The following is a 22253-nucleotide window of genomic DNA, read 5'->3' as shown; positions in this document are numbered from 1 at the left end:
CAAATTGATTAAGCAATAATCTCCAAATTTACTCTTAGGTACACATATATCAAATTGTACACCACTTAGTGTTAAGATCTTGACTTTACTCATCAATTCTTAACCAATTACATCCATAAGATAGACAATTCACTAAATTTTGTATCTTGCTTTTGCAGTCATAAGATCAAAATTTCTTAAGCTTAGGATGCAGAAGCTTCCTCTTATAGCATATCTGAAAATCCACATATTTTAAGTCCCTTACCTTTGGAGAAGTCACATTCAAGACTAATCATTTACATCATAGGTTGCATATTGAACCAAACATATTTTTAAATTGACCTTTAAAGCAATTCGTACATCGATCTTCATATAGAACTCCATATGGCACTTCGACTAAATTTGTCATTTCCATGTCATTTAATTTCAAACTGCTAAATCCACATCTAGTCCTTTAATCCTTTGACCTCATGCACAGCATAACAAAGTTCATGCTCCTCCTTAGAGAAGATTTGTTTACCAACCTCTCACTTGATGACCACACATCAATTATAATAGTCACTGAATTTCACCCTTAAGCTAATTCATGTACTTATAACTATAAACCATAATAGTTTAAATCAAACCTTGGGATCTTACAATCACTTAATTAGAATCAAAACCAGCTCCCTCTAACTTGCTATACACATATTCAACACATATTCTCATATAAATATTTTGGAAGCCCAACACCATTTATATATGGCATAACAAGCTCGATTAACCTAGTGCACTTACCTCCGTGCACATAAGTATTGGCTTACTCTTACCTCAATGCTTAAATTTATTAACTCCAAGTGAATCACAATCATCACTATTCATTCCAATCAAAGTGCACCCCTTGTACCATTACCGTATATGTTTCTTTATATTGACCGCAAAAAGGATCCAATATCATCCAATTTCTTCTCATTGACAATTATAGGCTCAAGTTATAACTCCACTGAATGAATAAGTTATTACGGACCTATTAGTCCAACTCTAATTTCCTCCATCTTTAATCGGAGGGATTTGTTATTACATTAACCTTTCATTAGGAGCATTTGCTTAAAATCTTTCCAACAACAACTCGTGTCTCTAGGGGCATCTCAAACCCAAACAACAACATCGCTTGTGACCTTACATAATGTTAGCAATAGGGTAGGTTACTAGGAATAGGAGTTCATATAGCCTCTTATCTATGAATTGTGTTACAGTCACAAACCATAAACAAGACTCTACATTAACTCCGACAACTCCGCTGACTGACACAAGAATCCCAAAGACTCGACTAAACCTAGGGCTTTGATACCAACTTTGTCACAGCCCAAATCCCGGGCCATGATTAGCGCATAGGCCCAATGGGCATAGCCCACTAAGCCCAAGCAAGCCCTTTTTTTTTATGCAATCCCAATCATCATTCTCAACCATCATTTCTAAAATCACATATTACATTCCTCAATTATAAATATTTCAGTAACGTTTTATAGCAATCCAATATTCACATTCGTATTATGCTAACATAGTATCACTCATTTGCCACCTTATAGTGGCGTCAGTAATCAAATATACATATTTGATTTTTAACATGAATCTTAGTGGTCTTCATTACTTATACATGTACACAAGCATAAGACTCTTAACAGTCAGCGGAGTGACCGTGGGCAAAGGTACAGCTAGTGAGATGCCATAGTACCTACCAAGAAGGCGAGCATATGTGGACAACTCAATCTAGGTCCCAACTACCTCCAAATCTGAAAACATGAAGTTTAAAAATGTGAGTATAAAACTCAGTGAGTGAACATAAGAAGGGAACAAGCAATCAATAAGAAGAATTTGGAAATCATGATGCACTTGTTTCAAAAACAATGCAATTGATTTAGTTTCTTACTAAAAACCCCTCATTTCAAACTTTAATTAATAACCTCATAGTGTTGCAAAAACCCAAGATCAATCCATAAAGTTAAATGGGTGAAAAATATGTCAAAATCAAGCAAGGTAGCAAGCATGGCAGCAAGTTTCTCACTACAAAAAATTTCATTCTCGCTGTAGCGAGATTCAAGCGGCCAAAACAAAAAGTTTCTCGCTACAGCAAGAAACAATGTTAGTTTGCATGTGTTTCAATTTTTCTATCATAGCTCTCACTACAGAAGTCCAATTGACCTTATTTTTAAACCATTAGAAAGATAAGAGATAGGGCTACAACTTTGATGTTTACCACTTTTGCCAGTTCGGATAGGAAGATGGTCAAAATCTTCACTGACTTGAAAGTACTACATTAGAACCTGAGAGTTTCTCACTGCTGTGAGATTTATTCTCGCTACAGCGAGTTGTTGGCTGCCAAAATAGAATGTTTCTCTCTGCAGCGAGAAGCAGGGCACCTAAGTGTAAAAACAACCTCCTTTGCACTAAAAATCCATTTGGTGTTGCAATCAAAATCAATTTGCAAGAAAATGGGAAATTCTCAAGATTCATCATGCCAAATTTCACATGCATTACAACCATATACCATATTCATGAACTTTTATTTTACAAACATATATATACTTATATACATTAATAAACACCAATACCACCATCATCTCACCCAGCTCATGTGCATCCCCCCACATCGTGCATAGAGCCGGAGTCATTGTGTGCATCCCTCACATCATGCACAGTCAGTGCCATCGTGTACATCCCCCCACATCGTGCACACGGACACTATCATCATCCATCTCCCTCACCACAGTCATCACCGACATGTGCATCCCCCCACATCATGCACATGCACGGTTATAATTATCACACAATATCAACTATCAATGCACAACATATATATATATATATCAACATAATGTAGTAGTGCATGAATCCATAACAGCCACATGTCACAACATAGAGACAATTTATCAAGGGCTTGTTCCCAAGGCACACGTTTTTAAGAAAAGTTGGATAAAATCAATCTATGTTTTAGGCAAATAGTTTCACATTCCCCCAAATAGTTTTGAAATGCAAGTTCACTCACTGGTCTTGTTGATTCTTTTGCTTGACTTTAACCTCAACTAATGCTCTAAATGGACATGTGAGGCCTTGTTAGAACCTACACACACACAACATCACAACCAACCCAAATTGGCATTAATATAATTCCAAAAGCTCTTTCTCAAATCAAGTTCCACTAATTATTCCTAACTAGCTTCCAATTGCCATTAAATGGCTATCTATTCTTTCTACTCTAGTAACTCTAGAAATAAATAAACAAACCTCAATAATAAAACAGCTCACAACTCCAATTACTAGCCATTATCAACAACCTAAAATCAATCCTCATTCCTCACTCACCTTAGTGGATTTGTAGTTGAATTCCTTATCAAGAATACTCAAGCTATCATGGAAAGTCTCTCTTTCTCTCTCTAAAATTTCCAACTAGTAGAGAAAATGTTGAACAAAGACTTTTTAAGGGTTTTAAGGTAAGAGAGTGAAAGAGAACAAAAGGTTCCATGAAGAAGTGCTCAAAAGCATAAAAATTGAAGCTAAAGAGAGAAAGTTATGGAGGTTGCAAAGCAAGCTTCCATTGAGGATAAAAGGAACGTGAAAGGGGAGGAAGAAGAAGAAAGAAAAGCTGCTGGAAGCTACTAGAGCTCAGATATTTATGCTTCAAGATAATCCAAATTTCCACTAAAATTACCAAAATGCCCTTAACATGGTGGTTTTGTCTTCCTCCCATCCTTTGTGCAACCTTTTTGCTCTTTTGACACCGAAACAAAGTCCATAATAATCTAAAGGTACTCGGGTTCACGAAACTTAAAAGTTTAGACCCGAGATGCAAAATGACCATTTTACCCCTACCATGGAAATTATCATTATTTTTATCTTCTTCATTTATTTACCATCATAAACATCGTTTATTCATTCCTTAGGCCTATTTAGATCTGAATAGCATAAAAAAAACCCACTCGTAGGAGCTCACCAAGAGAAATAATGAAATTACCCTAGTGCGCATTATCGCGTCTACTTTTAGTTATGTGTCTATGGAGATCGAGATTTTAAAGGTTCACTTCTGAATTACCCATTTAACCCAGTAATCAACCTCAATTGGTATCCATAAACTTTATTAGCCACCGTATCAAAATATGAGGTACTACAAATATTTACAAAAAAAACAAAGAGCATTGGGTAGTTCGCCCATTTGAAAACAAAAGAAAAACTCTCCCTACTCTCAACCCCTTTGAAACCTTATGCCTCAATCAGATTTTGGAGCTTGAGGAAAGTATATTAGAGCTTGGAAAATTATTATTGAGGTAAAATCAAACTGTTTTACCAATTGAACTACGATTTAAACGGTTTATAACTTTGATACTTCCTTTTGACTTTACTAGGAATTGAGAGTTGAGATTAGGTAACTCAACACCCAAGGTAACTCATCTTGAACTAAGACTTTAAAACCTAGGTTTTCACAACTATGAGTAGTTGAAACCAGACCTAGTTTGAAATGTTGGGAATTTTCAAAAGTTGAGAAATAATTATTATTTTGATTTGTTCATAGGGAAAATAAAGCTATTAGCATGCTAGTGATTTAGAGAGTTGTTAAAGCCAAGGAAAGTTTGGGTTTGGCTATGGAGGAGCTTTTGCTTGTCACTAAGAGTGGGTTTATTGTTTAAATTAATGCATGTGATGCATAACACATTGTTAACACACCACCACGATACTTGAATGATATTTAAATGCCTAGATAAATGTGCCTAGGCTAGTAAATAAATAATATGTGAATGTGTATGTGTACTTTAGTGCAAGCCATATAGTGGCATGCTTTTAGAACCTAAACTAGGAGGTATAGCTATGTAAATGATGTGATATTATGATACGTGTCTGAGAGTAGTGTACCCAAGACAAATAGCCTATTGGAGGATTATGAGTGTTTGATATCTTGGGTGATCAAAGGTGCATTGAAATGATATTGAGCTAGTTAGTATCTTAAGCTCATAAAGTACGATTTTTTATGTGAAATGGTATATATGTGATAACAATGGCATGATGGCCTTGATTGTGGATATATATTTTGTTCTATGATAAGAAATTTAAACGTTGATTTGATTTAAGGTAGAGTGGAGTCTTATATCTGTGATTCGATTCTTCATCGGTTGCTTCGACGTCGTCCATGATTTTTTCTCTGTCGAATGCTTCAACTCTAATGTGATTTTATTTTTCCACCGGTTGCTTCAACACTGAGTGTGATTTGATTTCTTTGTCAATGACTTCGACACTGAGCGTGATTTGATTTTTGTGCCAATGGCTTCGACACTGAGCATGAATTGATCTTTCTGCCAGTGACTTCGACATTGAGTGTGATTTGACTTTCTATCGATCACTTTGGTGCCGTGCGTGATTCAATCTTCCATTAATTGTTTTGGCATCGTGCGTGATTTGACTCCATCGGCTGACCACCATACACAATTTAATTATATCTAGGGAGGACCACTCATTAATTGTGCTTTGATTGTGATAATATGAATTGTGAATAGTGTGCCATAGGAATTGAATATATGATTATTGAGTAGTACGTGACATATGATTAATACACAATGGTAAAGCTTCGAGTTAAGTTAAAATGAGTCTAATTTTGATGTTGTTCTTGGCAATTGTGAGGTGCTTTCGGAACTAGCTTGATGTTGGCTTTTGAGATAAGCCTGATTTGATATGACTTATGGAGGTATAATGTGTCAAGCCTGACTCTACAATATGTTTATTATGTCATTCTTACATAAGAATGCATGTTTGCTTACTTGGGTACCTCGAAAATTGTTAAATGACGGTAATGTATCAAATGGTACAATTAAGTTGAATTAAGCCTCGAACTAGTCCAAATAGAGATTTTAAGATGAAATTGAGAATTTTAAAACCCTAAAATGACTTAAAATGTTGATTCGGAGTTCGAGGGCCGATTTGGAGTCAAATTGGAATTTTCATAACCTAGGGGTAAAATGGTCATTTTGCCACCAAAGGTTAAGATGTGAGTGTTGGATAAAATTTTTTACTAAGATTGATCATTTGGAGTATAATTTGAGTTTGAGAAGTGAAGAATTTTAATTTCAGCATTTTTTCGAGCATAGGGGTAAAATAGTCATTTTGTCACCCTAGGGGCAAAATTGTAATTTTACACCACCCAACACTTATCCAGCACATGAATTTCACCCATTATTATCATGGATAATTGAAGGATTTTATGTGGTGGAGAAAGAAAGCTTAATAGTTAAGAATTTAAAAATGGACCAATGGTAAGGTGACAAGTGTCAAGCTTTTATTTCTTTATTATTTTCCTTATAAATTAGCACAAAACCAACCCATTTCTCTTCATTATGACCGACCAAAACAAGAACAAAGGAAGAAAAGGAAGAACAAAACCCTAAGTGGAAACATTTAACGGAAAAGTGTGAAAATTCAAGGAAACAAGTGAAAAAAGGTAAAATTTTTTCAATTAAGCTTGAGATCTCTCTTTCTTAAGCATTTTTTCTTATTTTCCATGGTTGAATCACATGATTTCATGATGGGTCTCTTGTTGGCCGAACACTTAGAGAGAGATTTTGATGCTTGATTTGGTTAGATTTCAATGTATTTTAGTGTTTTTAGTTAGTTAGTGATGTGTAGTATGAAAAACCAACAAGAAAAATTCACTTCCTCCCATCACTCATCATTGGCCGAATTCTCCATGTAGAATATTGATGATGATTTTGATTTTATTTCAAGTGATTTGGTTAGGAATTAGTGATTTATGGTGTCAAACCCTGTTCTATAAAATAATTACGATGTCATTTACATGCTCAATAGAATGTTTGTATATTTAGGAAGTTCAAGAAATCGTTAAAAGATGATATTGCCCCTAATGGTACCATTAAGTCGATTAAGCCTCGAACTAGTTCAAATAGGAATTTTAAGGTGAAATTAAGAGTTTCACAGTCCATGAATGATTTAAATGGTGATTTGGAGTTCGAAGATCAATTTGGAGTCAAATCAGAATTTTCACTATCTAGGGGCAAAATGGTCATTTGCCACTTAGAGACAAAATGGGAATTTTAGAAAAGATTTTTTTTTGCCCCATTTGACTTATTGGAGTATGATTTGAGTATTGGAGCATGATTTGAGGTTTAGAAGTGAAAAATTTTAATTTTCGATATAATTTGGAGTATAGAGGCGAAATGGTAATTTTACCACCCTAGGGGCAAATCGGTAAATTTTCACCCCCGACACTTGTCAAGACCAAGGGATTTTATTCATCATGGAAATGGATAAACATGAGAAATGTGTGGTGGAGAATTAAAGAATTAAAAGTCAAATATTTAAAATTTGAACCAATAAGGAAATGCCATGTGTCATGCTTTTATTATTTTATTATTTCTTTATAAAAAGGCAAAAAATCAGCCCATTTCTCCCATAGTGATCAGCCAAATCAAAAGAGAAGAGAAACCAAGGAAGAACAAACCCTAGGTGGGAAACATCAAAGAGAAAGTGTTGGAATTCAAGGATTTGATCAAGTAAAGGTAAAATTTCTTTGATTTTGCTAGTGATTTAGCTTACCCATGCATTTTCCCTTAATTTTCATAGTTAAATTACATATTTTCATGATGAATTCATGGCTGGTCAAAATGGGTAACGAGAGAGAAAGATGTTGGATTGAATTGATTTTAAGATATGTTAGTGTTTTTAGTTAGTTTAGCATATTTAGAAGCAAAACAACAAGAAAAGAATCTATTTTTCCCATGAATCTTCATTGGCCGAATCTTCCTTGATGTGTGTGGGTGATGGATTATTATTATTTCAAGAGAAATGACTTAGAAAATTATGAATAATGGTGAGAAAATTAAGTAGGAAAAATCACGGTGTTAGTGCACTGTAATGGCTGAATTTTTCCACAAAGAAATGGGAAGGTTTTGATGCTGAAATTGGTGTTATTTGAATAATGTTTGGTGAATTGAGGTATTAGAAATGAAATGGAGCAATTTGGAGCCAAATCGGACACAATTGTCATTTAATCGAGTAATAGACCGAATTAGGTCAGCACCACATTTAAGCGATAATCAAATAAGTTGCATATCATATCATGCATATACACCGAGCCTGAATTGATTTTATAATGGTCAAGCATTAATGTGGTGAATTATGTATTGTACATTGTGGATAGGTGATGAGTAAATTACACTGGTAAATGTACAGAGATTGTGCTTGAAGACTAGGATTAGGAGTACATCGACTCCTAGAACTGTGAGTAAACTTATTATCGTCTTAATTATCTAAAGTAGTTTTATAAAATTGTGTGATTTTATAGAAAATGGGTCTAAATGGTAAATTGCTACGTTTTAGGAGAAATTGTGATTTTATAAAATGATTTTATAATTTTTTTAGAAAATTGAATACTGGTTTTGAAAATAGAGTAATTGGAGACTGCCTGCTTGTGTTATAAATTATGTTTTAAATTATATGGCTTATAGCAATATGTGAGCATGAATGATAAAGTCAGTATTTGTATCAAAATTATATATACTATGTATTCAGCCTTTAGAGGCTATATTGCGATAAATTACCATGTCATGCAGATAAGGATTTTATAAATCATATGGTAGATAAAATAATCCATAGTCACTGCAGTGGTGGGGGTTTCCGTGGACTGCCTATGAGAGGGACACGGTAACTCAGTTATATATTTACCTCCGGGGGATATGTTGGATGAAGTATCTCCTGAGGTAAAGATTTGAGTGCACTTCACGTGGACCACAGCATGAGAGTGAGACTCAACCAACGCCAAGGAACGGCTGTGTGTCAGATGCAAAAACATGTTTATGGGTATGGGACATTTAACAGCCTTGGCGATCTCAATGGGATACCTTGACGAAGGTACCCGCGAGAATGATTTTGGCAGGAGCCAAGTTTTGTGAGATATATAAGCCATGTTGATTAATTGAGTAAACTGAATATTCATGTTATGAAGCATATATTGGAAAAGAATATTTTAATTCGTCTCAATTTACTCGCCTTTAGATAGTTTAGATGGTGTATGTTTAGTCACTGGGATTTTATAATCTCACCACCCTCATTTCCTCACATTTCAGGCTCAAGGAATTCCATAGTTAGCTGACTTTGACAAGGACCTTCATTTGGACTTGAATTGGCAAAAGTTGTAGGTTTTCAGCTTCCGATGCGTTTTGGTCAGTTGGAGGCCCACGTGTCACTGTAAAAGTAATTTTATACTTCAGTTATCTGATTTAAAGTATGTATGAACATATTTAGCTTTTACACAATGTTTTTGGCGAGTTTCGGTATTTTCAAAAAAGAATGACGAAAATGCCCTGTGAGCCAGAAAATAATATTTTATTGTTTTGATTTGGAAACGACTTATGATTTCTTGAAATACGAGATTTAATAACTGTCGCTCACTGGGGAGATGCGGAAGCTGATGCTAAGCCTTGCGGGGTTTCGATCGGCATTCAAGGTAATGAGCGCCTATCGGGATGTCGCGGTGGTTGTCATGGGCCCGATGAAAGTTCCGAGTCGTGCCATATGGTGTGGGAATCAAGCTTGAAAAATTATAGTGTTGATGGACCCACCATGGTCAAATTTTTCAAGCGAAAATGTGAGGATGATTTTGCCATATTTCAAGTTATTTAATTTGTGTTTGATGATTTGGAGTATTGGGAGAAAAATGAAATTATTTGGAGTTGAATTGGACGTATAGGCCAATTAATTGGGATAGATCGAATTAGGCCAATACCGTTTTATTTAGGTACATAATTGAATTTATATTGAACATCGTATTTAGATAGTTACCCGAGTATTTCACATCCCATTTCATGCATTAGTATAGAGCCTGAATTGGTTTTATAACAATTTAGCATAAATGTAGTAAATGGCTTATTGTGCATTATGTCTAGGTGGTGAGCATTCTGGCAAAAGTAAAGAGATAGTACCCGAGGATCAAGAATCGGAGTACTCGAAATTCGACTCCCGAAATAGTGAGTAACCTTACTATCATTTTAATTATCTAAAGTGGTTTTTATCCAATTTTGTGATTTGATAGAAAAATGAGTTTAAGTGGTAAATCTTTATGTTTTATAAGCAAAATGTGATTAAATGAAATGATTTTATAAAATTATCTTGAAATTGAAAGATGGTTTTGAAAATGGAGTAATTGGAGACAAATTGCTATGTTATAAATCATGGTTTGAATTGAATGGCTTATGATAATATTGGCATGAATGGTTGAATTGGTATATGTGCTGAAAATGTATGAACTGTCGATTTGCCTTGAGAGGCTGTAAAATAAAATAATTATCATGTCATGCTGTTAAAATTTATTGAATTGGTGGGTTATAAATTGGTCGCTGCAGTGGACGGGTTCCATGGACCAGCCTATTAGAAGGGCACGGTAACCCTATTATATTCATACCTTAGTATGAGAGGAGTGGTTGGATAACTCCTGAGGTTAAAACCTTAGAGTTCACTTCACGCCAAACCACCACGTGAGGGTAAACTCAACCAACGCCAAGAAACGGCTATGTTTTCAAAATAAAAACATGATTTATGCGTACATAACTTTTTTTCTAATAGCCTTGGCGGACTCGATTGGGATAGCCCCAAGCCAAGGTATCCCTGATAACTGAGTATGAGAATGATTTTGGCACGAGCCAAACTTTTCAAGAAATCATAAGCCTCATTGTTTATTTTGGTGAAATGAATTTATTTTATCTTATTAAAATGAGTTTGAAATGCTGTGAATCATTTTTATGCTAATCTATTTTATCTGTCTCCATTTACTCGGCTTTAGATATTTTAGATGGTATTTGTTTACTCACTGGGATTATATAATCTTACCACCCTCCTTTCCACCCCTTTCAAGCTTAAGATAGTCGGTAAATAGCTCATTTCGTTGAGGGCTACAATAGGACTTGCATCCTTAAAAACTGTAGGTTTACCGCTTTTGATACTTTTGGTCGTTCGTGGGCCCACGTGTCATTGTAAATTAAATCTTATGCTTTGGTTATCTGTATTATAGTATGTATGAATTTATTTAGCTTTTACGCTACAAAAATTATTTATCGGTAACTCTATAAATATTGTTTTATAAAAAAATAAAATATTTTATTGAATATTTTTATTATATTCAAATAGTTATAGTTTCACTTTAAATGAATGTTTTAGACATCTAAACTTATTTTTGATTATAAAATATGTGTTTTCCACTCGCATACTCCATTTTTAACTGATTTCGAGATTTTCGAGGAAAAATGATAAAAATGCCCCTGTGAGAAAAAATTATTTTTCTATTGTTTTGATTTGGAAATAGTTTATAGTCTCTCAAAACATGATACTTAACAACTGTTGCTCACAGGGGAGGTGCGAAAACTGATATTAAAGCATTGTGAGGTTCCGGTTGGCATTTCGGGCAATGAATGTCTATTGGGACGTCACGACGGTTGTCACGGACTCGAAAGGAGTACCAGGTCGTGACATAATGATATTGTGCATGATTAGAATTGTTAGAGAATACCCTATAGGGATGACTGTGATATACCTTTATTGTTGGAGATGATTGTTAGAATGTTTAAATGGCATCTAAAATGCATTATACATACATATATTTATCCGCACAATTATATTTGAGTTAATTGTTCCCAGTCATTGAGTATTAGATGGCTCACTCATTCATTTGTACCACGTACAGATAAATAGGCCACAGGACTTGGTGGCTAGTGTTGTCTTTTGGACAGACAATTTTGGCATCTAGTAGGTTTTCTATTTGTAAAGGAAACTTAGAGAACAACTTAAACTTCAAATTGCCATCCAATCCTATTACTCTAAAGTTTCCATAAACTTCATAACATGTTCTTGTGCATCCCAAGTCTTACATCGAATTGCTTAAACTTGGGGCTAGTGTAGTCTTTAGGATATTGCTTAGTGGTTACCCTAGTTAGGTGTTGTAGCTTAAGATCAAATTCGAAAAAATTCAAGCTCTTTTTCTACTAATCAAGTAGCCTCTAGAGTTTTTCTTTTATCATAAGACCTTGAGTAGTTACTAGCGGGATAACTATAGTAAAGGTAGTAACTGGTGTAACCACCATAAGCAAATTACACGTATTAGGATTTCTAGTGCAAGAAAGTATTTTCTCCATTTCCTCTATTCCCATTTGTGTTAACAATTAGAGGAGTGGCTCTATCAAGTGTATACTCATTACCATTAAGGTGCATAGTTTAAGTTTGAGAAATAATGGTAATAGAAAATACAAATTGGGATATGGTATCCATCATTTGCCTCTTGTTATCTTCCAATGTTTACATTCTCTTTTGAAAAGGTTCGATCATTTTCATCAGGTCTTGGATGTAGGTGAGAACAAGTGCATCTTGGTTGCAAGTTGAACTAACCATCACTTTCGATAACACAAGTTTTTATAATGTGATCTTACTGAATGCAAGGCTTCTCCTTAGTGGGGTCATCAAAAATATAGAAGTGTTCTTATGATAAGGAGAAAGGAAGTGTTGGAAATAAGTAAAATGATGTGTTGGAGGCAACAAAGAGGAAGATTAGAAAAATTCCTGAATTAGTGAGTGTTATGTCAAGTGGAAAAGAATAGGTAAGTGACAAAATAAGGTTGAGAATGGGGTGAAAAAGGGCCAAGTGTAAGAGAATATGAAAGAATTTATATATAGAGAGAAAAAGTAAGTAAATATGAGAGAATTTATATATATATATAAAGAGAAAGTTATAAGTAAAAATGTATGTCTTTGCTCAAGAAATCTTATTCTGCCCAAAATGATTCTTTAAAGCTCTATATATATAGCCATAAGAAATTGTTATTCAAGAACAAACTTAATGCACATAATAAGTAATAGTACTAAGAATAGCTTTGTTGTACATAATAAGTAGCAGCTACTAAAAAAAGTTTGATTATAATAGTTACTTAAAGCCATTGCATGACCATTGAAGTAATAAGCTTTTTTTAACAAATGATCATTAATATTGTATAAGACTTATACTTGAGTAAAAGGTAGAAGGGAAAAAGATATGAGAAAAATTGTAAAAGAGAACAGGTAAGAGGAAATAATGAGAGAGAGAAACACTTGTGTTTTAGAAAAAGGTTAAGAGAAAGATCTTTTAACTACCTCAATATCTAAACTACCGGGTCAAGTTCTCCAAAACATCTCTAGGTGAAACTAACTCGTGAACCCTACTACTTGTTTTAAATTACTTTCATGGCTACTTGAGTGATGTAATTGTTCCACTTATTTTACTTATTTCATTACTCTTTGTATAGCATTATACTTGTCGTACAACAATTCTTGAAGTAATATTAAGTTAGTAGTTGTTAGCTTTACAATTAATCCTAAGTTTTGATTTTCAAAGTTGCTTAAATATGTTTTTGAGCAAGTATAAAAACCCCTTGACAATTTAAATTGAAATGGCTAAGCATTTAAGCAAGAAAATGAGTTCAAACACTTTAATATCTAGTTTTTGGTTGAAAGTATCGATACAATTGAATGAGATATCGATACATTCATGCAAGTATTGATACCTTTGAATAAAGTATTGATACATTTGAGACAAAAAGTCAAAAGTCAAACTGTTGAACTATAAGTATCGATACTTGGTTCAAAAGTATCGATATATTGTAAACAAAATGCCTTTGCCAAGCAAAGTATCGATATTGCCCATACAAGTATCGATACCTTCATGCAGTATTTGAATTTCTAGCAACAAAGGTATTGATACTTGGCCGAAAGTAATGATACCTAGTGATTGTTGAGCACAAGTACCAAGAAACAAACGACACAATTTGCCATTAAATGCATTTTAATGGCTCTAGCAAGCTTACCTATTATAAATTGAAGGTTCCCACCACATTTATGATAAGGGAAGACTCTTAAAACACAAAGATCAAGAGAAGAGCAAGCTTTAAGCGTTAAATACATCTTTATTCTCTCTCTAGTGTTTATAGTCCTCAAAGCCTTGTATTTATTGGGCTGAAATTCTTTCATTACTCATCCTTTACTTCTAAAATCTCTTCTATTAATGAGTTTACCAACCTTAAAGAGGTATCTTAACTTTTACTTCTTTTTTTATTACACATTGATAAAGGTTATACCTTGACCATTAAAAGGTAGTTGTGGTTATACCTTAACAATTACGAAAAGGTAGAAGGGTTAAATCTTATTCTTGAAAATGTTGTTGTAAAATATATGCTTGTACCTTAAAAAGGTATTTATTCTTTAGTGAATTTGAAACTCCTTAACTTGCTAAGGGAGAGGACGTAAACAAAAGGCCGAACCTCTATAAAACTCTATGCAAGTTTCTCTTCTTACTCTTGATTTTTATTTGTTGAAAATCAAGTTTTACAAGAGTAATTTCAAGTTGCAAAGGTTTTCAAGTTATTGCACTCTTACAATTATCAATTTGCAAAAAGTTTCAAAAATTCTAATTTACCCTCTCTTGAAATTATATTTGAGATAGCAAAAGCCAAAATAAAGTATCTACAACATAAAATCACTATAAACAACATTTTAGCATAGAGAATTTTCATGACACCTTTTGATTTTTATGTGGTTTTATATCACCTTCAATTTGTATGTTTTACTTTAAAATGTTGAAAAGTTTTTTAAAAGTCAAAATAATTGACATGAAAACGAAAAAGAGATGGGATTTGGGACCAATAAAGTAAGATTAATACGAAATATATATTAGGAGAAAAGAACAATTAGAAAAAAAAAAAAAGACAAGAGATAAGGATTTTTATCATATTTGGTACTTGAACTAAAGTTAAATTCTCTATTTGATATTTTAAAATAATTTGATAATTAATTATTCAAATTTTCTTTTTTCCATCAATTTATAGAAAAATTAATACCTTTTGTCATATAAATAAAATTTATAAAAATAATCAATGAAAATATGTTGTGTTTCAGAAAATACCATATTACCATATTAGAGAACTTAAACTATCAAATCCAGAATTTGAAGAAATATCTGATTAATTAATTAACACGAAATCTAATTTTGCAACGCTGCTTGTTGCAGCATTGTGCGGAGTGTAACCGCGAAGTACCGTAACAAAGCCCTTCGAGTCCCCCATCATCTTTTGAGAGATTTCATAAAGCGACAGGATAACAAACATATAAAACAGACTCACCAACCATTTAACGCCACGTATTTTCCCGCACATCAAAAACAGTTTCCACAACATGTTGCCACCTCACACTTGTCCTGACCTTATATATTTATATATATATTCTCCACTAGACGCCCCCGTGTTTGTTTTTTCCAATTTCTTTCTCTCTCTTCTCTATTTTCTCTTTAATTGTGCGGCCACAGATTCCTAGACAGAGGAAATTAGAAGAGAAGAAGAGGATGCCGGCTTCCACGTGCGCCTCCGCCTCTTCATCCACCGCGAACTCCACTGCCAACGGCGGCAGCGGCGGAGGAGGAGAGATCATGCTTTTCGGAGTCCGAGTGGTGGTTGATTCCATGAGGAAAAGTGTTAGTATGAACAATCTTTCTCAATATGAACAGCCTCATGCATCCAACAGTAATAACAAAATTAACGAAAAAAGCAACAACAATAATAACAATAAAGGAGATGACAACGGCACCGCCGGTTACGCCTCCGCCGACGACGCCGTTCCTCAATCCACCGGAAATCGCGAGCGCAAACGAGGTTTTTTTTTTTTTTTCTTCTTCAAAATATGAATCCTTTTTTCGTCTTTCGCTTTTTAAATTTTTTATTTTAATCTTTTGATTCTCTTAATGAAATTTAGGGGTTCCGTGGACGGAGGAAGAGCACAAGCTGTTTCTGTTAGGATTGCAAAAAGTAGGGAAGGGAGATTGGAGAGGGATTTCAAGAAACTTCGTTAAGACTCGGACGCCAACACAAGTGGCGAGTCATGCTCAGAAATACTTTCTCCGGCGAAACAATCTCAATCGCCGCCGCCGTAGATCTAGCCTTTTCGATATCACCACCGACACGGTATCTATCTCTTTTCTCAACACCCTTCTGTTCTGTTTGTTTTACTTAGAGAATAGATGAATCTAGAAATTAAAGTAAAAAGAAAACAAAAATTGTTCCATCGGTTAAATCTCAGGACTTTGACTCTCATTAGGTGGATAGACTATTTGATAAGCAAAACCAAGATTTGATTTATTTTCTTTTGTTTTGGGTAGTTTTCTGGTTACTAAAATCTGTTTTCTTTATTAAATTACCCTGGACAACATAATTGTATTCATTTCTTCAAATTATAATACTTTAGTTAGAATTTTGTTAGCAAGAGATTTAAGAAAATATCTTCATAAATTAATATTACTACCTTAACTAGTTGGCCTTATTTTGAGCTTTTATTTGCTGCTTTATGTTTAGGTAGCGGCAGTTCCTATGGAAGAAGAGCAAGTTCATCCACAAGGGAACACAACTCAGCCATCTGAAATTAATGGGTTTCCGATGATGCCCACAGCTTTTCCCATGACTGTTAATCCGCCGGTTCCAATGGAAAATCTAACATTAGGACAAGGGAATCGATCCGATAATAATGCAACAGCAAAGCTCATCCGTCCTGTTCCTATTTCCCCAGCTCCTCTGGCATCTGATCTTAACTTGAACTTGAATTCAGTCGTCGGTCCTTCACCATTGTCACTCAAGCTTTCTTTGCAACCTGAACAAAAGGATTCGTCTTCTAGGCATTCTGCATTTCAGGTGATGCCAAGCTTCAGCAATGGAGACAGCAATAGCATTATCAGTGTTGCTTGAGAAGGTTGAAAGCAAAAATGTGAAAATTTATTATTAGAGAAAAAAAAAAAAGAGAAGATAAAAGTAAGGTAAAGTTAGGCAACTGGGTTTGCAACCTTGGTGTTTGATGTACAGACTAAACAGAAAAAAACTGTCATGTCTTGTTGCTTTTGTTGTTTTCTGTTGCTATTATGTTGGATTCTTGTTCATTTGTCTGTTTTTGCTCTGCTAGCTGACTGATATATAACTGAAAATAACAAGTGCTGCCTCTATTCATTACTGATCTTGCAATCTTGGTGGGTCTACTCTTATGACCTGTGGTTTTCAAGGTTTTATGTGGGGTGGGTGGAAGAAATATCAAGCTGGGTTAGTGGTAGGGAGGCATTATTTTTGTTCCTCATTTATCAAGTGATGGAACCCATTCTCTAGGTCTGTGAATTTTAATTGAACACGGCCCTTAATAAATGGATGGTGTATAGTTGTGAATCCTAATGTCTGGCTATATGGGGCAGACCTTATCTTTTTGGATTAACATAGATAGGAAAAGAAGGGTTGGTGGGTTTTGTGGTGGAATTTTTTTTTGCATATATGGGTCCAGAGGTCCTTCAATTGGGACAGAAATGGGTAGCTGGCATGTCATGTTAGCTTAGAATCCCCAGATGCACAGGTTTTCATTTCATGACTCATGGCTGTAGTTTGTAGGTGCCAGGTGGTATGATAATGTTTCTTCACTGTAGTGAAAGTATGATTAAGTTCAAGGTAAAATGGTATAAATATTAAGGTAGAAATGGGTTTTGTATTGCACTTCGGGATTACAAATAAATATACACAACTTATGCTTATAAGATAGCAGCGCAGTCAACGTGGGTTCATTGATTTGTGCTGTTAGCACAAAGTCTGCCTCAAGCTTAGTATTTTTTTTTTCTTTTTTGATAAGCCATGAAATTCATTTCATATTTCTCATGGGGTTACTTAATTGTAACTCTTAAAAATTGATGGTTAATGGATGGCCTTTGAACATTTGTATAGACTGTGAGTAAGGGATTATGTAATATACTTGAATTTGTTATGAATATTTAATTATGAATCTCTTAGTATTTGTGTTATATGATTTCGGACTCTGAAGCTTGCTTGGGTCTAGTGGGCTTACTTGCTGGGCTAGTGTGCTGGTTACAGACCTCTGAATTGGGTTCGTGACAAGTTACAGAGTTGATACATAAGAAGTATTGCATAGATACTAAAGTGAAATACTAAATGCATTTCTTATGTTGAGTCATATTCAGTGAACTTGCTCATCCATGGCAAGCATTTACATGTTAGTTCCAAGTATCTCTGTACTTTAACCAAAGAGAGCGGTTGCTTACTTTACAAGTAAGGAATATAACATGTGTCGATCTTTGAGCATTATGTATGCCCTATCTCAATAATGCAATGATTAAGAACTTTTAGGAGCAATGCTTTGATACATAAGGATCTCATAATTGTATCCTAATACAATGTCTTTGCAATGCATATATAGTTCTATGGGCTTTATCTACATAAGTATAAATAGTGATTAAGTCACAAACTTATGGATAAAGAACTCTCTCAGTGTTATTATGAATAATAAAATGTCATATATGAATACTCAAAAATCAATTATCATACAACCACAGATTGGCCTGTAGGGCTCATAGTAACAATCTCGTACTAACAGTAAAGCCAATCGCCTATGTATCTAATCCAATGTTCTCAACATCATGATTATGTTTTTGCTAGGACAATGCATTAGTGATAGGATCAACAACATTATCCTTAGTGGATAAACGCTCTATGCAAATATCTCATATTGCAATGATCTCCTTGATCACACGGTAACATTACAATAAATGTTTCGATTTCTGATGAGACCTTGGTTCTTTTGCTTATGCAATGGCTCCATTGTTATCACAATATAAAGGTTGTAACGACCTAAGTCCAACCACTAGCCCAGCAGCTTTTTGGGCCTAAATCACGTGGCTCTCAAAAGGTTAAGGTCAAGTTGCTAGTAGTGGAGGGCTTGGATTATTATATACGTCTTAACAATCACATTCACATCAGATGTGGGATGTTGGGTATCACAAAGGTATTGGATCAACAATGCTAGGAACCACATCTAGTTCAGTAATGAACTTCTTGATCCAAACTATCTCAAACGTAGAGATGTATTCGGCCTCGATTATAGAATCTGTAGTCATCTCTTGTTTAGAACTCTTCCAACTCACTGCACTTCTATTGAGTGTGAATACATATCCACTTGCGACTTGCTATCATCTCTATCCGTTTGAACGCTTGCATTCGCGTAACCCTTAACTTAGAGTTTGCCTCATTCATAGACCAAAAATAAATCTTTAGTTCTTTATAAGTATTTCAGGATGTTTTTCAAAGCTATCCAATGACCCTCACCAGGATTAGCTTAGTATCTACTCATGACACTCAGAGCATAAGATACATCTGGTCTAGTACAAAGCATCGCATACATGATAGATCTTATTGCTGATGCATATAAGATCTTATCTAGGAGATCTCTCTCTTTTTGATTCTTTGAACACATTTCTTTGGAGAGATAGATGCCTTGTAACATTGGCAAATGTCCCCTCTTGGACTCCATCATGCTAAACCTCTTTAGCACCTTGTCTACGTATATGGATTGGGAGAGACCTAGTAACCTTTTAAATCTATCTCTATAGATCTGTATTCCCAAAATATAGGTTGCTTCTCCCAAATCTTTCATGGAGAATTGTTTGAATACCTAAATCTTCGTAGATTGCAGCAATGGTATATAATTTCCTATAAGCAATATGTCAGCAACATAGAGCACTAGGAAAATCATGGCACTCCCACTAGCCTTCTTATAGACACATGGTTCATCCTTATTCTCGATGAACTCAAACCTTTTTACAACTTCATTAAAATGGATGTTCCAACTCCGAGAAGCTTGCTTAAGTTTATGAATGGACTTTTGAAGTTTGCACACCTTGTTAGCATTAGCATTGGATGTAAAACCTTCAAGTTGTGTCATGTACGCTTCATCTTGCAAATTCTCGTTAAGGAACACCATTTTCACATCCTTTTGTCATATTTCAAGTCATGCTATGCAGCAATTGCAAGTAAAATCATAATGGGTTTAAGCATAGCAACTAGTGAAAAGGTTTCTTCAAAGTCAATCCCTTTTCTTTCTTTGTAACCTTTTGCTACCAGTCTAGCTTTAAAAGTTTGCACCTTACCATCTACATCGATCTTTCTCTTAAAGACCCACTTGCACCTAATGGGTTTTATCCCTTCTAGTGATCCACCAAAGTCCATATTAGTTGGTATCCATGGCATCCATTTTAGATTTCATGATTTCTTGCCATTTCTCAAAATTGATGTCCAACATTACCTCCACATAGATTGTAGGCTCATCATTTATGGGCAATACATCCTTTTCCAAAAGAAATCCATAACTTTCTAGAGCTTGACATATCTTTCCAAACCTTCTAAGTCGTTATGCTTCTTGAGATTATGGTTGTATATTAGATGTCATAATCTCAGGCCCAGGTTCTAATGCAATGTCAATTTATGGGTCTTGAACTTCTTCAAGTACAACTTTAATCCCATTAACCCTTTCAATTAAGAACTCTTTCTCAAGGAAAGTAGCATGCCTCGAAACAAACACTTTTTGCTGAATGGGATTATAGAAGTAATATCTATGTGTTTCTTTAGGATATCCCACAAATTTACATTTGTCTGATCTCGCTTCGAGCTTATTCGACATTATATGCTTCACATAAGTAGTACATCCCCAAATCCTGGTATAAGACAAGTTGAGCTTTTTCCCACTCCATATCTCATATGGTGTCACGACCCAAATTCAGAGGTCCATGATTGGGGCACAAGCCCAACAGACAAGCCCACTAGGCCCGAGCAAACCTCAGAGTTCATAACCATATAACTCAAGTGCCACAGGATTTATAATCAAATATTTGCAACAATTTCAAATATATTACATTATCCGTAGCTCACAATCTATGCAATTATACATAAGGCCATACATTGGTCGTAAAGTTGGGTTTGCACGTAATTGTCAAGACCCAAACCTGAGGTCATGATCGGCTTAAGAGCCCAACAGGCGAGCCCACTAAACCCGAGCAAGCCTCAAAGTTCATATCCAAGCATATACAGGCCAAGGGACTTAATCATCAAGTATTCATAATAAATTCGAATAAAGTACAATATCCCTGGCTTAATTTCCATACAAATAGAAATAGGGCCATATGTTGGCCATCCAAACGGGCTCATACATATTAACCCTCAATACACAACATAACATGGCACTTAATGCCTACACACATTATCCGTAACGGAAGACTTTGACTGACTCAGCGGAGTGACGAAAATGGAGGACCTACATAATGCCAAAATCGATTTGTCTATAGACGATCTTTGCCATGTTCCTTGTGGTCTATTTATCTGCACATGGTACACAAATGGGTGGTACTATAATACTCAATGAGTGGTGCAGGTAATCAAAATCAATTATATGCATATATACATCAAACATATAATAACTATATTGCATTCTTAGTGTCAAACCCTATTCTATAAAATAATTACAATGTCATTTACATGTTCAATAGAATGGTTGCATATTTTTTAGGAAGTTTGAAAAATCGTTAAAAGACGATATTGCCCCTAATGGTATCATTAAGTCGATTAAGCCTCAAACTAGTTCAAATAGGAATTTTAAAGTGAAATTGAGAGTTTCACGGTCCAGGGATGACTCAAAATGGTAATTCGGAGTTCGAGGATCAATTTGGAGTCAAACCAAAATTTTCACTATCTAAGAGCAAAATGGTCATTTGCCACCTAGGGACAAAATGAGAATTTTAGAAAAGATTTTTTTGGTCCCATTTGACTTATTGGAGTATGATTTGAGGTTTAGAAGTGAAAAATTTTAATTTTGGTATAATTTGGAGTATAAGGGCAATATGGTAATTTTGCCACCCCAAGGGCAAAATAGTAATTTTCCACCACCAGGACATTTTTCCAGCACATGGTCTTCCCTTATCTTCATTTTGACCTTTGACTAATCATGTGGTGGAGATAAAAGGTTTAAAATTTTTAAAGTTTTAAAAATAGACCAATGAAAACATGCCACGTGTCAAGCAAGGATATTTTATTATTTTCTATAAAAATCAGCCCATATTTATCTCATTTTTCTTCTCCATATTCGGCCAAGACAAAAGGAAAGAAAGGAAAAACAAGAACAAAACCTAGGTGGAGGATTTCAAGAGAAAAAGTGTGAAAAATCAAGAAAAACAAGTGAAAAAGGTAGGATTTTTCAATTTAAACTTGAAATCTATTTTCCTTAAGCATTTCTCCTTATTTTTCATGGTTAAATTACATGTTTTCATGATGAATTCATGGCTGGTCAAAATGGGTATGGAGAGAGAAAGATCTTAGATTGATTTGATTTTAAGTTATGTTAGTGTTTTTAGTTAGTTTAGCATATTTAGAAAC

General features: G+C 34.7%; 1 protein-coding gene across 1 annotated transcript; it reads left to right on the top strand.

Moving 5' to 3' along the window:
* Positions 1 to 15262: 15262 nt before the first annotated feature.
* On the top strand, positions 15263 to 17016 carry LOC18604520 (Homeodomain-like superfamily protein). The gene is made up of 3 exons (XM_007037046.3): positions 15263 to 15671; positions 15772 to 15980; positions 16368 to 17016. Exons 1-3 carry the CDS (start codon positions 15365 to 15367, stop codon positions 16752 to 16754), a joined length of 903 nt encoding a protein of 300 aa, XP_007037108.3. The 5' UTR covers positions 15263 to 15364; the 3' UTR covers positions 16755 to 17016.
* Positions 17017 to 22253: the final 5237 nt, after the last annotated feature.

Source organism: Theobroma cacao, chromosome 3 (genome assembly GCF_053813885.1).
Source record: "Theobroma cacao isolate CCN51 chromosome 3, ASM5381388v1, whole genome shotgun sequence".
Lineage (NCBI taxonomy): Eukaryota > Viridiplantae > Streptophyta > Magnoliopsida > Malvales > Malvaceae > Theobroma > Theobroma cacao.
The sequence above is the reverse complement of the archived record's forward strand: the minus strand, read 5'-3'. Positions and strand labels throughout refer to the sequence as shown.